Source organism: Genypterus blacodes, unplaced genomic scaffold (assembly GCF_046128005.1).
Source record: "Genypterus blacodes isolate CSIRO-AG114 ecotype Tasmania unplaced genomic scaffold, CSIRO-AGI_Gbla_v1 ptg000129l_1, whole genome shotgun sequence".
NCBI lineage: Eukaryota > Metazoa > Chordata > Actinopteri > Ophidiiformes > Ophidiidae > Genypterus > Genypterus blacodes.
This window is the reverse complement of record NW_027466931.1, coordinates 1,392,772-1,408,530: the sequence shown is the minus strand read 5'-3', so window position 1 is coordinate 1,408,530 and position 15,759 is coordinate 1,392,772. Positions and strand designations below refer to the sequence as shown.

Genomic DNA, 15,759 nt, shown 5'->3' with positions numbered 1-15,759 from the left:
TTCCGCATGCTGTCACCTTTTCATCCTTCCTTGTTCTCTCACTTCCCTTTCTATCCATCCTTCTTCATCTCTGGCTATTTTTTCTCTCCGTCCATCGCTCTGTGTTTCTGCCTCCATTAGGGGGAAATGGAAAAAGTGACATCAGCTATTTGGTAAACGGAGAGAGATGGAGAGAGAGAGAGAAAGACGGCAGAGAGATGGAAAGCGATAGCAGAGGGAGAGAGAAAGAGAGAGGCTTCACCTCATTAACCTGGTAATGCAGAGTAAATATACAGTCTGCAGGAACAGAGTGTGTGTGTGTGTATGTGTGTGTTCATGAAAACCTAACTAGAACATCAGTGTATGTTGGTATTCACAGTCTGAATGTTTTTAAGTGAATTTATCTGCATTTAATATCCGTCTTTTAATTTTTTTATTGCTTTTATCTTTGCTTTATTCATTCTCATTTGGAAAGATAAGATTTCTACTTTTTATTTTATAAATGAATGGCATATTATAGCATCTGAGTTATATATAACATTTTAATACATAAGAATAGGGATTAAGTTTGTTTATTAGGTAAATTTGGATTAGGTCTATTATTGATAAAAACATTAAAATGAATTAAATAAAAAAAATAAAAAAGATGGCCAGCATGAATTAATCTAAATGATATGTGGTATTTCAAAGATTAACCATATGGTCCCAGGCGGTTCCTTGGAGGGAATCTCTCTCTGAACTGCCTCTCCCAAGTTTTCTTCCATTTCCTTACACATGATACATAAGGTTTTGGGGAACTGTGTACTGCTGTAAAGCCCTTGGAGACACTATATGTGATATTGGGCTATACAAAAACATTTAATTTGATATTTGATCCACTGTAGATGGAATTTAGTTCATCTCCATGGTCTTACGGTATTAGGAAACAGGGTAATTTGTGTGTGTGTGTGTGTGTGTGTTTGTGCGTGTGAGAGAGAGAGAGAGAGAGAGAGAGAAACACGGGCACACAGCTGTCGTTATAATACTGTATATTTGCAGCTCAAACCCAGAAAACAGTGACAGACTGAGAGAGAAAAAACAAAATAGCCAAATGTCGTTTCTATCTACACAGAATATTCCTTTAACCCCGCCCCCAAACCCTCCCTCCCTCCCTCCCATGTTCCAAAGAGTAATCAACAAATAAACATAATAAACACTCAGAGGAATCAACAAAACTCCAACACAACAGTCTTCACTCGAGGTCAGCGAGAAAATGAGGGAGCAAACGTTTTCTGCAGTTTGAAGGAGAGTGGGAGCGCTTGGTTCCACTCTCGAGGCACACAGGGGAGGCTACAGGTTGAGAAAATAGGGTTGCATTCTGAAATGTCTGAAGGATATTTTGAGGAGTTGACATTTTGTTGCTAGGGTGTTTTAGTAGTTCATTGTCATAGCTAGATGGTTGCTAAAGGGTTTGTGCCATTTGATTGGGGTTTAATACAGAATTGCAAAAGGCGCAGAAGATAAGTATCGAAAAACTCCTCCCTCAGTGGACACATTGCTGAGACAAACCAAGCGCTCCCAGTCTTCAATTTACACAACACCAGAAACATTCAACCTCTTGGCCACAGGTTCGGGGGTGAAAGGGTGAAAAGTGGAGGAGAAGGAGAATTCCACGTACGTGTAGGATCCAGTGACGCATTTCAAAATCACTCCATGGTAATAAAAAATGGGGTTTGTTTTTTTAGCTTTTGCGTCGTTTGAGAAACTGGTTTCACAGGTTAAAGGTGATAGAAAATATTTAATACATTGAAAAGCTGCATCCAACATGTTGAGGGGGGGGAGGGGGGAGAGAGAGGAAGTAGACTGGCAAGTACGAGCAAAAGAAGTCGGGGGGAAGCTGAAAGGGGGGTGGAGGTACGGAGGATAACATGAGCCAACATAATAAGTTTTCCCATGCATTCTTTTCAGTCCCAGTATGGAAAAAAAACATAATGGATGAAAAACAAATTTCCCCTCATTCCCATTATTTGCTTTCCCAGACTGTTTGTTTATTTTTTAATTTTCACACTCAACCTCTCTTCCTCCTGTCCTGAGCTCCTCTGATCAGCTGATTACCGTCCAATCAGAGTTTTGGGTAACACCAACAAGTCAGCTAATGAGGTTGTGCGAAGTTCTCGTTCCCGCCAAATCGACGGCAGTGTTTCGGAAAAGGGTTTGTTGTCGGTCCACAGGATCAGGTGGCGCAGCGTCCAGTCAGAGTCATCCAATTGGATGCTCTCAAGGCTGTCCAGTGACATTTATGCCTGGCGACGGTCGTCCAAATCTGAGAGTCCCGTTAGGTAACCATGGTGATGCCCTCCTTGCGCTATCTCGGGAATGTCTTGTGAATGAAGGATTGCGAAAATTGGGGCGGGAGAAAAGGAGGAATGAACGTAGTGAAGTTTTTCTAAAAAGAAGAAAGAGAAGAAAAGAGAGAGAGGAGCCCCCCCCCCCCATGAGTCCAAACAGGGGGCGGGCCCTCTCTTAGTAGTCTCATTGTTTCATAGCAACAGTTCAACGTCAAAACCCTCGCTCAGAGCAGCGATGTCATCGTAGTGGAGGCCGCGGTTGCTGCGGAAACGGGCTGGTGGAGTTCTTTTTCTGTGCGGTAGGACGACGAGAAAGGTGGGGGAGGGGGAGGGGCCTCTAGGGTCTGGGGTTCGGGGGGGCGCTCCTCTAGAACATCATAGGAGTCTTCAGAAATGGCCGGGAGTCTAGGGAGAAGGAAAAAAAAGTACAAGTGATCAAAACAATGTTGTAAACATGTTGCTAGGTGGTTGTTATGGTGTTTGAGCGGTTATTCAGGTTATTCCTGGGGTGAACAGGAAGTAGCAGGCGTGTCACATGTTTTTGCTTCGTGTTACTGTGGCGTTCTGTGTGGTTGACAGGACGTGGCGTTGTGGTTGTTTGGACCGATCGTGCTCGTGCATCTCTAGGTAAGCTCAACTGTTTGAGGTGTTTAGTTTGGTGTTGATCGTTGGTTGAATAATGAGGGTGGTAAACAACAACTTGTCACTTTAACCTGCAACGCAACATAATTAAAGATTTACAGGCAGACTTCCACGTTAATGATGGGAGAAGTTTCCGTCTTCTAAGCGGACGTGTTGCGTCTCTTCCTGCAGCATCTGTTCATGATAGAAATCTCATATCTCCAATTTTGCTACGTTCGCCTCTCCGCTCTTCCTCGCTCTCATTTCACCTCCTCTTTCTCCCTTTGCTCCCTATGGTGCTGTTGCTGCACCCACCCACACTGGAGCACGAGCACACACACACACACACACACACACACACACACACGCATTTCAGACATGCACATTACAAACACACGCACACACCTTCCTCTCCCTGTGGTGTCATTGTTTTCTGCGAACGTTGCAAAGTGTTTACATTTCTGCATAACAGCAACCATAAACCTGCCCTCCCTCCTCTTCCTCCCTCTCTCCTGCACTCCTCCTCCTCCCGTCCTCCGCTGCTTCTTCCTTCTTCCTCTCCTTCTTCCTCTTAGTCCCCCTCTTCCTCTGCCCTCTGTCATCCTGTAAACCTCCATTTTGTATGCCATCACTGAAGTGTAATTATAATTGTTTACTTAAGCGCTTCAGGTAGTTTTTATTTTGAGAGACTTTCCAGCTCATTGGCACAACGACCTTCAGGCTTTTACTAAAGACTTTGAGAAGACACACTGTTTTGTTTTAGGCTGTAATCCTTTTTCATCATAACGGCAGTACTTTTACTTGTAGCAAAGTATTTTCCTTTGCAACATTACTTCAGTAAAGGATCCGAGCTTTGGATCTCCTTTACATCTTCCTCTCCTCCTCTTTCATCCCTCTGTTCTGCATGCAGCCCCTCTCCTCCTCTCTTTCCTCCTGTCCTCTATCTGCTCCTCTAACATTATTTTTATCCTGACCTATTCTTCTTCTTCTTCTCCACGTCCTTCCTCTCTCTGTGTTCACAGAATCGGGGCCTGAACCAGGATCAGTTGCGAATTCGGTTCCCGACAAAGTGGCTTAACATCCTGAAATGTAGGACGCAAAACTCCTCAACGCCCGACTCACGGTAAAGCTCGTCTCGTTTAGTGCAAACACACAGGTAAACTTGAACTGCATCTAATCATTAATCAATATGAATATGGCTTCTAATTGTTGATGAGATTCTGAGAGTTTTGTGTCACCGAAACGCAGCAGCAGAAATATGAAGATTAAAATGATCATTCATCAGTTTTCCGGCTCTGAACCAAATCTATAAATATCCAAACCTCCATCGAGTCTTCGCCACAGTATTCCCATGACTTTCTGGAAGACAGTTTGTCATTTTTGGCAGCAAGGAGGAAACTGGCTGTAATTATTTAGTAACTGGTTTACCAGAGAGTATTTAACCTGGATTGAAGTCGGATCATGAAGAAGAAGCAGAGGAGTGAGAGCTTGACGTTCTGCTACCCAAACACCTGAACTGCAGTACCGCTAATGTCAACTGCTTCCAAAAACAAAAGTCTATAAACCCCTGAAAAACTTCAACTTCAACCCAACATCTCTCTAGGAATTTGTCTCCTATTGTAGCAATTTTGTGTTGTCATTTTTTGCCATTGTCGAATCTCAGGCAAACAAGTAAGCAGACACTTCAACTTCAACTACCAACATAGCAGAAACACGCTCGATTGGAGAGCAAAATGTAGTTTTAATAAGGCCTGAAAAAACAACTATTATGGCATTTGCAAAGTCATCATGTGTGTATTCTATAATCTATCACTATGGATATAAATGAAGATAATATTGTTGGATTGTTGCTCCATCATTTCATTTTGAGAAATGGGGTGAAATTAAGCAAATCTCTGATGTTCCTTCTTCCTAATCCATCTGATGTATGTTCCCTTTGGTTGAAGTTGTTGATTGTGCTTTTGTCTGATGTTTTATTTGCGACTGGTCCAGTTCTAAACGACAGAAAAGCCTGAAGAAGAAAATGAGAAGAAACGACAACGACTGCAGAAAATATTTAGTTGAAGTCTTTCATCTGCTCTCCCCTACGCCTCTCTTCTGTGTGTATGTGTGTGTGTGTGTGTGTGTGTGTGTGTGTGTAACGGTGCATGTGTCTGCGTGTGTGTGTGCGCGCGTGTGTGTGTGCTGGTTAAAAATGAAGCCGACCCGTCTCAGTTAAAGTCTATAATCTGGGTGGAGAAAATGTCACCAGGTCTCGGAACAAGGTCACATTTTTCAACAAGCGTCCCAGAGGAACCCGCACACTCCTCCCCTTCATCGCTCCTTCTTCTGTCCTCCTTTCCCTCCTCTTCCACCCGCACACCTCTCTCTCCTCTTCCACATTCCTTTATGTTCACTCCGACTATCCTTTTAAACTCTGCTCCTCCTCATCCTTCCTTCTCCTGCCCTCCTTTCCCCTCCTCTTCCTCTCCCCGTGTCTCCTCGTTTGTTTACTTCTGCTCTTCCTCCTGTCCTACTCACCCCTTTCACCTCCTCTTCCACATTCCTTTCTCCTTATTCTTTCTCCTTGCATAACACTTTCTTTTCACCTTTTTCCTCCTGTCAAGTCCACATTCTCTCTTCCTCTGTCCTCTCCTCCTCCTCCTCTTGTCATGCCTTTCTCTTTCTCTCTGTCTCTCATCCTCTTTTCTCCATAGTCCCCAACAGGCGGCGATGGAGGGAGGAGAAGGAGGAAGAAAGCCTCCTCGCTACACTTTCTTCCTCCTTTTCCCCCCCTCACCCTCCTTCTCCTACACTTTCTTCCCCCTCTCATCCCTTTCTTCCTCATTTTTTACGGCCAATTAGTGTGGTCGACTTTGAAGAACGCAGAGAACCTGATCTCACGTTTTTCTGTTTAACCTCGCTCCATCCTCTCTTTTTTCTCTCTTCTTTCTGATTGTAATGCGACGTCTTTCTTTGTGTTCAGCAGTTTTCTCCTTACTCGTTAATTAAGAGTGTGCAAGGTGAGAGGCGAGGGAGGTGTGTGTGTGTATGTGTGTGTTTGTGTGTATGTGTGTGTGTGTGTGAGAACCACTGTAGGTGCAAAATGCTTTTATAGCAGGAGGATGAGTGTGTGTGTGTGTGTGTGTGTGTGTGTGTGTGTGTGTATGTGTGTGTGTGTGTGTGTGTGTGTGTGTGTGTGTGTGTGTGTGTGTGTGTGTGTGTGTGTGTGTGTGTGTGTGTGTGTGTGTGTGTGTGTGTGTTCGTCGGCATGTTTGAGTGAGAAAGCAAAGGGGTCCTACTGGGCCAATCAACATTAATGAAATCAGGTGGGCCTGTGTGTGTGTGTGTGTGCGTGTGCGTGTGTGTGTCGGAGTGCTTGGCTTGCAGAAGAGAGGGGATCTAAAAGGGGTCTAAAGAGGAGAGAGAGCTAATTAGAGTTCCCTGTCTCACCAGAGCACAGATCAAAAACACACACACACACACACACACACACACACACACACACACACACACACACAGGTACAGATTGCAAACACACACACACTTTTCGTTTCTCATGTAGGTTTTCAATGTCAGGGAGGACTGAGCACAGCTGGTGTAAAGAGGATGACACATGCATACTAAAACACACACACACACACCTCACCAGCTACTTAAACGATAGCGTACACACGCAGCACGAATGCACACGCACACACACACACACACACACAACCTCATAAAAAAGTATATGCACATTGACACGCAAACTTGCGCAGCGTGCATGCACACACACACCACAATATTTACACATGTGTGTCTGATATAGGGGCAGATCAAAGGGAGGCCATCGTGGCTGTGTGTCTGCTTAATGTCTGCACTAATCTAGCTTGGGCCCCAACACACACATGTGCCAACCATGTGTGTGCACGTGTGTGTTTGTTACATACATAAATGTATACAAGCTGGTGTTTTGGGGTGTTGTGAGTCTGCGCTTGTGTACATTGTCATATCTGTGTTTACGAGGTGTGTGTGTGTGTGTGTGTGTGTGTGTGTGTGTTACCTTGTACAGCGCCGTTGTCTTGCTGGTTTCCATTAAGTTCAGGTTTGTCCTCGGCAACAGCAGCGTCTATGTTGAAACACAGACAACAGGGAGTCTGAGCTTTATTTCCTTTGCTTTTCATTTTGGCTTTTTCTTGTATTTCCGACTGCTTATTTGTAGATATTTTCTAATGTTGAGGTGTTCATTATGTTAGCAAAGCATGTATGCCACATAAAAAGGCAACATAATGTAGTGTAGCACAGGAAGTCGTAGTTTCATAATTTTGCATTCCAACCCCCCCCCATGTCAATCAACTCTGACGAGTTTTGAGAATCTAAACAAAAATAACTTCAATTCACAAAACCTGAGCTTCTCCATTTGCACGTCAGCTCTTTGTATTGTTCTTGTTTATTGGGCGGTTGCTAACAAACAGCGTGTTTTTATTGGATGTTGTGCTTTGGTCCGAAGACGAAACCGATCGACGCGTTTCTAAACATTCGAGGACAAGTCGTTCTGTTGTCATCACGTGTCGCAGTATATTATGATTTACTGTACTATGTCTTGCGAAACTACAACTAACCATAACAAGATGTACTGGTTTAGCACTTAATGTACTACACCGTGATTTACTATTTGATAACTTTCCAAACTTTTCCAAACCTCTGGCTCAACGTTGACATCTGCTAGCAGAAGTCGGAATTGCAGCAATTGATTACACGCACGTCTCATGCATCCTATTCCAAAACCTGAACCCTATTGATAGTTTTTAACAAACAAAAGATTCTTGTTGCGTGCTGCCGTCTTCATTTATTAGTTTATTGGCGGGTCAAAGTCCTCCCAGGCCTTAGACTTTGCTCTCTTAATTCCTCTGCTCTTAATAATTAATCTGTAACTGTCTGATTGATCCTCTCAAAAAATATAAACAGTATATATACAAGTTGTGTTTATAATTCCTATCTTGGATGCCTTTGCTGGTTTATGATATTGAATCCAATATTTTCGCTAAAAAATGATGTTACACTCAATATTTACAATACCATTATGTACTGTACTATACTAGGACTTACTCTACTAATCTATAACTATCCAGACTGTGACATGACTTACTTTACATTATGACTTAATGGAGCACTGACTATACTATGACATACTAAACTATGACGTAGTGTACTATGCTATGACCTACTGTACCAGAGACAGTGGCAGCTCCATGGAGGAGCCCCCATACAGCTCAGGAAGTAGTAAACCTGCAGCTGTTTGTTGCGTTCTTTTTCATTAGCCCCTCTTTCCATCTCCGAAACTCGTCCCCCACCCCCCCTTGTGCAAACACACACAATGATTTTGGTCCTGGGCTTAGCCTGGACTCAAACCAAGCACACCAACACTGAAACTGTGTCACGTTATAACCCTATAACCCATTGAGCCACAGAACTGTTGCAAACACATCATCTTTGTGTGGGATTAAACTAGTTAATCTTACTTTTGTAAGTCAAGGTTTGACAGACTGGTTTACCAAAAGCACTATGTGGCCTGAAATAGCTGACAACTGCTGAAGCAACAATCAAAACCTCAAAAGGAACCAAGTTACAACAGGAGTCATCGTTTACAGGTTTGGACACTGAACATTTTAGTGGTGGTCGTCTGTGGTACTGCACCCGTTTCTCCACTCCAATACCACCCAGACAGATTAGTGCTCGTTTCCTGCTGCTCACAGTTGAGGTGTATTTAATAGAGGAAATAGAAGACGGCAAAAATGGCAAAAGCCTGTTACTCCGTTTTAAGAGTGAGAAGCAGCATGAAACGAGATCGAACCAATCGGACAAAAGAGAGATTCTGGGATTGAAACTGAAGAAGAAAACAGGCGATAAGGTCGGGAACAAATCCCCCTGTAAAGTAGCGTGCCGGCGTCTCACCATTCTTGTTGTTGTTGGCGACATGCAGCGGTTCAGGAGAGGGGGAGGAGGAAGAAGAGTGTTTCAGGGCGTCCTCCACCCGCTCCCTCCTCTTCGATTCGAACTCCAGCGCCTCCTGCAGCTTCCTCTTGGCTTTTTTCTCCTTCTTCAGGCGCTTCTGGATGGAAGCTGGATGAAGAGGAGGAGAAAGTCGACATGCGGTTAACAAATCTGGATGTAAACTGGATTTGCCTAATTTACGTCTATCTCAGTGATTAAAACTGTAGGCAGAAGGAGGTAATGTAAGGTAATGGTAATGTAAAACAACTTAAAATCTACTTCAGAATTCACGCTAGTTGGTACGTAAATTTCCTCTTAAATGAAGTTATTTTAGTTTAGTTATGCGATTATCGTTACGTTACGTTCCCAGCTTGACCTTATGCCAGGTTATCGTGGTCGTCATGGTGACACTCTCACCTCGGCTCTGTAGTTCGGAGGTGAGCTGTCGCTCCAGGCTCTCTCTCATCTCTCGCTCTCTGTACAGCTCCATCTTCAGCTCTCTCTTCTCCGCCTGGATCTGTTTGTCCTGTGCTCGGGCGTTCTCCACCGCCACCTTCAGGAGGCCCTGGGGAAGCAGTCATTACGTTGCGCCTCAAAGCACTTTGACATAACTATGTTCCTAGGTCGTGATCGGCTCTCAGCAGGCGGCTCGTGTTTCCTCTGCACCGCGGATCCTCCTCCCAATTTGCATAAAATGTGTCTCTCTCCTTCCTTCTGTAAACAATCTCTTATAAAAAATATATGTTCTTCCTGCTGCAGGTTACACTCAGGCTTAAGTGGTTAAGGGGAACGAATGGAAAGATGAGGCTGTGGGACTTTTTCCAAGTATTTGATTCTATCTCATGCACAGGCACTGGCTGTACAAACTGTATTTAGAGTAAGACGTAGTACTGCGAAGATCAGAGAGTGAACATCTCCGCGTCCCATCCTGCCACTCGCCAACCCGTCAACTGAAGGCCAATCAGATCCCGACTACATATCTGGATACTTGGATCACATATTCACCATCTCTACGTCTTCATATTTGTTCAGAATTCAGTTTCAGTTTCGTACCTGTATGTTGGTGAGCAGAGTTTCCACCGATGAGAGGCCGTCAGCGAATAGGAACGGAGCAGGGAAGCCTGGGGGCAGGGCTTGTCCCAGCAATGACTCTTCTGGAAAAGCAAAGGACAACTTTATCAACAGTTGGCTTTATCTTCGGCATTTTAAAAGACTTTTGCAGCTATCTTGTATGCTTTATGTTTTCAGGCGGGCCAATCAAATCCATTGACTCATTCGGACTCTGTCACAGTCTACAAAAACAAAATTGGTTTTTTATTATTGCTAATCAATTACATTTAAATAGTTAATTAATATAACTAATTAAATGTTATTTTTAACATTTAATTAAAATGTCCCCTTGTATTAAAAATACAAGGGGAAAAAAATTACCTTGATTTTTGGGTTTCTCTCACCCAATTTTCACTCTATTTAATAATTAAAAACCTGATTATTGTGATTTTTAGAGACTAAAAATATTGTTTAAATTGTGGAATTCTTAAAATCTTTTGCAGAGTTTTTTTTGTGAGCGACAAACTGAAGTTGACAATGTTCGGCTTTACTAAGTTATAAAACGCAACCGCAAAATCAATTACAACACACACACTCACACAGGTCGTTAGTATTCAGACAATCGTGTGCGGTACTAATTGGCAAGGATTAAAGACATCCGCGTGTGTGTGTGTTCATTGCGAGTGCGTCACAGTGGATGCTCAGCCCTTAATGCCTAACACACTGACAACTGGGTTAACTCTGCTGTGAAATTAACGCTGATTAAGACACACACACACACACACACACACACGTGCACATACCCTATCTGTCACTTCATCCATACATCCTTGTGTTCTCCTCTTCTACACTTTCTCTCCATTTCCTCTTTCGTCTCCCTCCAATGTTTCACCTCTTTCCCCCCCCCCTCTTCCCTTTCTCCTCTTATTCTACCCATCACTATTTCCTCCCATACCTCTATCACTCTATCCTTTCCATATCTGCCTCCTCTCCTCTCATTCTTACCTTTCTGCTTCCCCTCCTTTTCCATGCCCACCTTCTTTCCCTTTCTTTGCTCCATCGCCCTCCTCTTCCTCTCAGTCACCCTTCACTCTTACCCTTCTTCTATATCCACATCTGCTTCCGTCTTGTTCTTTTGCATTCTCTCTCTCTGTCCTCTCTCTCTTTTCCCCTCACGGTTTTACACTTTTTTTAACTCCCTACTTTTTACAAATCTCTGCTCTGATGTTGCTACACATACACAATATATTGATTTCAAATGACAGCTGAAAAATTGAGACAAAACAAATGGAGTGAGGCAAGGAGGAGAAGAATGAGATGAAAACTGAATGGGTTATAAGAATGGAAAAGAGAGAGAGAGAGCAAGAGAGGCCCTGCATGCTTTTAGTGTTTGACCTTTCAACCCCTTTTAAGCATCCCTCCTTCACTTAGCCTCCCTCGCTTGCCCCCTCCCTCCATCCATCTCTCTCTCTCTCCCCCCTCACGCCTTTGATTGATGGTTCGCAGACAGGTGATCAATAGGAGCGGCAGAACATCCTGACGCATCTGTGTGTGTGTGTGTGTGTGTGGGGGGGTCTGTATGTTTGAATCCATCTGTATGTTTACGTGTGTTTTTGAGTTGAGTGTGTGTGTGTGTGTGTGTGTGTGCATGTGTGTGTGTTTGAGATGAGGAAAGCCCTGCTAAGTGAGGACAATTTGTCAGTTGTCAGAGGAAAATAGCTGAGGGTTTGGATTAAGGTGGATAATGGAATATCCTCACTTATACAAATGTGTGTGAGGGTTGGGGGGGTGTAAGAGTGTGTGAATGCCTTTTATTGTGGACCACTAAACAGGTAAAAGTGTCTGTGTGAGTGTGTGTTTGTGTATTCTGACCTTTGTCCTTCGTCATTTTCTTGATGGGTGCAGCAGGGTTGGTCAGTGCAACATCTGCATCGGCTGACACCAGGCCTGTTGAAATGGACACAGCAGCCAGTAAGCCAGTGTGTGTGTGTGTGTGTGTGTGTGTGTGTGTGTGTGTGTGTGTGTGTGTGTGTGTGTGTGTGTGTGTGTGTGTGTGAAAACACTATCATTTAATGCTGCTTTGTGGCTCCTCTCAAAAACCCAAATGACTGCTACTCAGAGTTCAAATAGAGCCAATATCCTTCATAGAGAGTGTGTGTGTGTATACCCAGTCTCTCAGGTGAGCTGGAGGCTGAGCTGCTGGGCTGCGACTGCAGAGGAGTGTTTGCCTCGTCAACAGATGGAGAAAGAGAGGGACTGTCACACACTCTTTCCTAGGGAGAGAGAGAGAAGGGCGGGAAAGAGACAGAGAATTTGCTCACAGTTCAGCTTTTTTTATTTGTGGAAGGAAAGGAGAGGGGGTGATGCTGGATCCAAAAGTTCATTCACTTTACTACCCAGTTTCTTTTACCGTAAAGGAAATCTGTACGATTACGAGAATAAAAACGTACAATGAGCTTGCTTACATTAAGTCTTTATCACAGCCTAACCTAAAACATGTTATGTATACGGAGCTGTTTTCAAGAGAACGAATCATAGAGGAGTTCCACAAAGAACCTGCTTCGGTTCTCTACAATTACATTTAAATTAAAAAGACTTCCTCATTAGTGTTTAACTCTATGTGTGTCTGTGTGTGTGTGTGTGCATTACCTTGATGACAGGCGCGCGGTGTACATGAGTGTGTATCTGCTGGGCGGCGGCGGCCATGTTGGCGATGGTGCTGAGGTGGTTCATCTGCGACATCGCCATGGCCACAGATGCAGGTGGCAAACCCATAGGCAGCAGGGGGTGTGGCATCATCATGAAGGGCAGGTCCAACCCTGAAGGTCACATTATCAAATCCCACTTTTACACCACATGGACATAGGAAGGCGCCACTTTCTGTAAATGTTTCACTGTTGACAAACTGTAAGTAAAATCACACAAAATTCACCCTGCACTCTCACCCGTCACGGACATAGATTGAGAGACAGACAGACGGAGAGAGAAATAGAGAGAAAGACGAACAAATAGAGACAGAGGCCTGGTTGGACAGAGATAGAAAAATGGATGGAGAGAGACTCAGAGAGAAAGACTCCGGGACAGAGACAAGGACAGACAGAGAGGGGAGTCGTCTCAGATGTCTCAGATGTCTCGCTCATAAAAGTTGACAATGACGACGAGGAGCTAGGAGAGAAAGAAGGGAAGAGGAGAAATATGGAGGGCAGAGGTGAAAGGGTGACGAGCTGGAAGAAAAAGAGAGGGTCAAAGGTCACAACCTCACACCTCCTTTCCTCTCTTCATCCCTCCTTTCCTCTGTACCCCTCCTTCGCTCCTCTCCTTCATTTATTTATTTACTTCCTTCCCATTTTTCCTCCTTCCCCCCCCCACACACACACACACACACAACGCTGCATTTGTGAGGACATTCCATTAACATTCATTCATTCTTTAACCACAAACCTCCTAAAACCTCAACCTTGACCTCTGACCTGTAACCCCCCCCCCCATAGCCACAATTTTTTAAAGGGGAAGCTCTCTCTCTCACACACACACACACACACACACACACACACACACACACACACACACACACACACACACACACACACACTGGCTGTGGTGGCTTTCATTCCAATGAAACAATAACACTGATTGCTGTTGTCGTGACGACTGAAGTGATAGAATAATCAATGTGAGTGTTTGTCGCTGCAAGCCGCCGTGTGTGTGTGTGTGTGTGCGTCACAATACATCTGCAATAAGAAAGGGGAGAATTGGTGTGTTTGTTTGTGTTTGTCTATAGGTGTGACCAAGTGTGTGTGTGGTGTTGATGAATTGAGTCATTTAGTAGAGTGTGTGCTGATTAATCCCAGCAGAGTGTTAATACAGGAGATGGGAACAGATTAAATGGTGTACATTAACAAAATTTGCCATCACTTTAAACACACACACACACACACACACGCACACACTGAGTCAGTCAGCATGTGTGTGTGTGTGTGTACGTATGTGTGATTTGTTTCTCCCCATTTTCCATGTTGTCTTACTTTAAGTGTATTATCTGTTTGAATCAATATTTCTGTGTGTGTGTGTGTGTGTGTGTGTGCTCACTGTTAGCCAGCATCTGTTGCTGCTGCTGTAGTTGTTGTTGCTGTTGTTGATTGACAGCTCCTATGGCCGGCCCCCTTCCTCCGGTTCCTCCTCCTCCTCCATGGACTCCAGAGAGGGGGCTGGTCATCCGCTCCTTATCCCAGGAACACTCACTCCCTCCTGGGCAGAGACACACACACACACACACACACACACACAGACAGGGGCCTCAATGTCCAGACATCCATAAGTCTAAATCAGAAAGACTTAAACACAAAGACCTCACAGTTTAGTTTCCACAGATGGTTTCATGTACATTTGCAGACACGTTCGTCTTGGACCAAAGAAGAGTCGATCGGAATATTTGCATTTTCTTAAATATTGCGAGATACTTTGGTAAATAGACTGCACTTATTCACCATTGCCTCACTATGACCTCACATTCACCCATTCACACACTGATGGCAGGTTCATACCAGGCAACAAGCCAACCTGCACATCAGGAGCAGTTAGGGGCTGAGTGTGTTGCTCTCGGAGGAGCCCACAATCGAACAAGGAACCTTCTGAACCCTCAAAGGCCGTGCTTCCATCCCGAGCCACGCCGCCGTTTTCAGCCACATCTTAATGAGCAAATTCAGATCCACATAATGGCCCAGAGGTAGAAGCTGATTCAGATCCAGGACATGATCTCAATCCATGTATTGGCCCAGATAAAGATCTAGATCAAGGTCCGGGTAGTGAAGCCAGATCATATTCAGATATTGACCCACATCCAGAAACTAATCCAGATACTGAACTGGATCAATATCCAAATCCAGATCGACATCCAAGTACTGATCAAGATCCAATTATTGACCCTAATTCAATCATTCAATATATGCAGTCAGTAATTGTGGTGGAAAAGTGAAATTGGAGAGCTTGGAGGAGGTATGAATTCTACTCTCTAAGCTTCAGACATTTCTAGTTAACTCAGCGGAAAATATGATTATTACTGAAGGAGCAAAATGTGTCAATTTAGTCCTTTCCGCACCCTCATTCCTGCACACACACACACACACACACACACACACACACACACACACACGCTCTCTCTCTTTCTCTCTGCTCCCCTGTTCCCTCTCTCATCCATCTTCATCTCCCTCCATTAGTTTGAATTAGCAACCGTCTCTCTCTATTATTGCCTACTGAATTCCCTGCACTGTGTGTGTGTATGTCTCTGTGTGTGTGTGTGGATGACAGCTGGGCCTCATCCCCTCTGCCATTTACACCGGGGAAGAAAAGAAGTATAAACAGATGGGCAGATGTTCTCTCTCTCCCCCCTCTCTCTCTCTCCTCCCTCTCTCCATTTTTTTGCTTCTTCATATTTTCCTCTCTCCCCTTTTGTCTTTCAGTGACTTTGTCTCTCTTCTGTCTTCTTCTCTTTCCTTTTACAAAGCTTAAGTTCAATCTGTGTGACATTTAACTGCATTTAAAACATTCTGTAGCCGATCATTCAGCACCAAAATAAACGTTAAGATTTATTTGATCCCACCTGGTGGAAACTTTTGTCAAAACGCCATTTTGGACGACTCACATCAAGAGAGGGAAAAGTTTCTAGATTTATTTTATTCAATTTATTAAATTCAAGACTTCTTAGTTTTACCTAATTTAAAAAAAAAATTGAGATTCGATTCTTTACCTTTTTTTTTTTTTACAAATCAATTGACATTTTAATATTTTTTCTTTTTTTTAAGATAATTTATCAACATAATCTTTTTTA

At 43.8% G+C, this 15,759-nt stretch overlaps 1 protein-coding gene across 1 annotated transcript in view; it reads right to left on the bottom strand.

The window, feature by feature from the left end:
• Positions 1-1,138: 1,138 nt before the first annotated feature.
• The window catches only part of LOC143010656 (dachshund homolog 2-like), a 54,246-nt gene continuing 39,625 nt past the window's right edge, over positions 1,139-15,759 (bottom strand). Inside the window, exons 4-12 of the mRNA XM_076163098.1 lie at positions 14,022-14,180; positions 12,582-12,751; positions 12,100-12,205; positions 11,805-11,879; positions 9,936-10,036; positions 9,300-9,447; positions 8,844-9,011; positions 6,952-7,017; positions 1,139-2,711 (exon numbers count right to left, since the gene is read on the bottom strand). Coding sequence (XP_076019213.1) covers positions 2,674-2,711; positions 6,952-7,017; positions 8,844-9,011; positions 9,300-9,447; positions 9,936-10,036; positions 11,805-11,879; positions 12,100-12,205; positions 12,582-12,751; positions 14,022-14,180 — 1,031 coding nt within the window. The 3' untranslated portion in view covers positions 1,139-2,673. The remainder of the gene's footprint in view (positions 2,712-6,951; positions 7,018-8,843; positions 9,012-9,299; positions 9,448-9,935; positions 10,037-11,804; positions 11,880-12,099; positions 12,206-12,581; positions 12,752-14,021; positions 14,181-15,759) is intronic.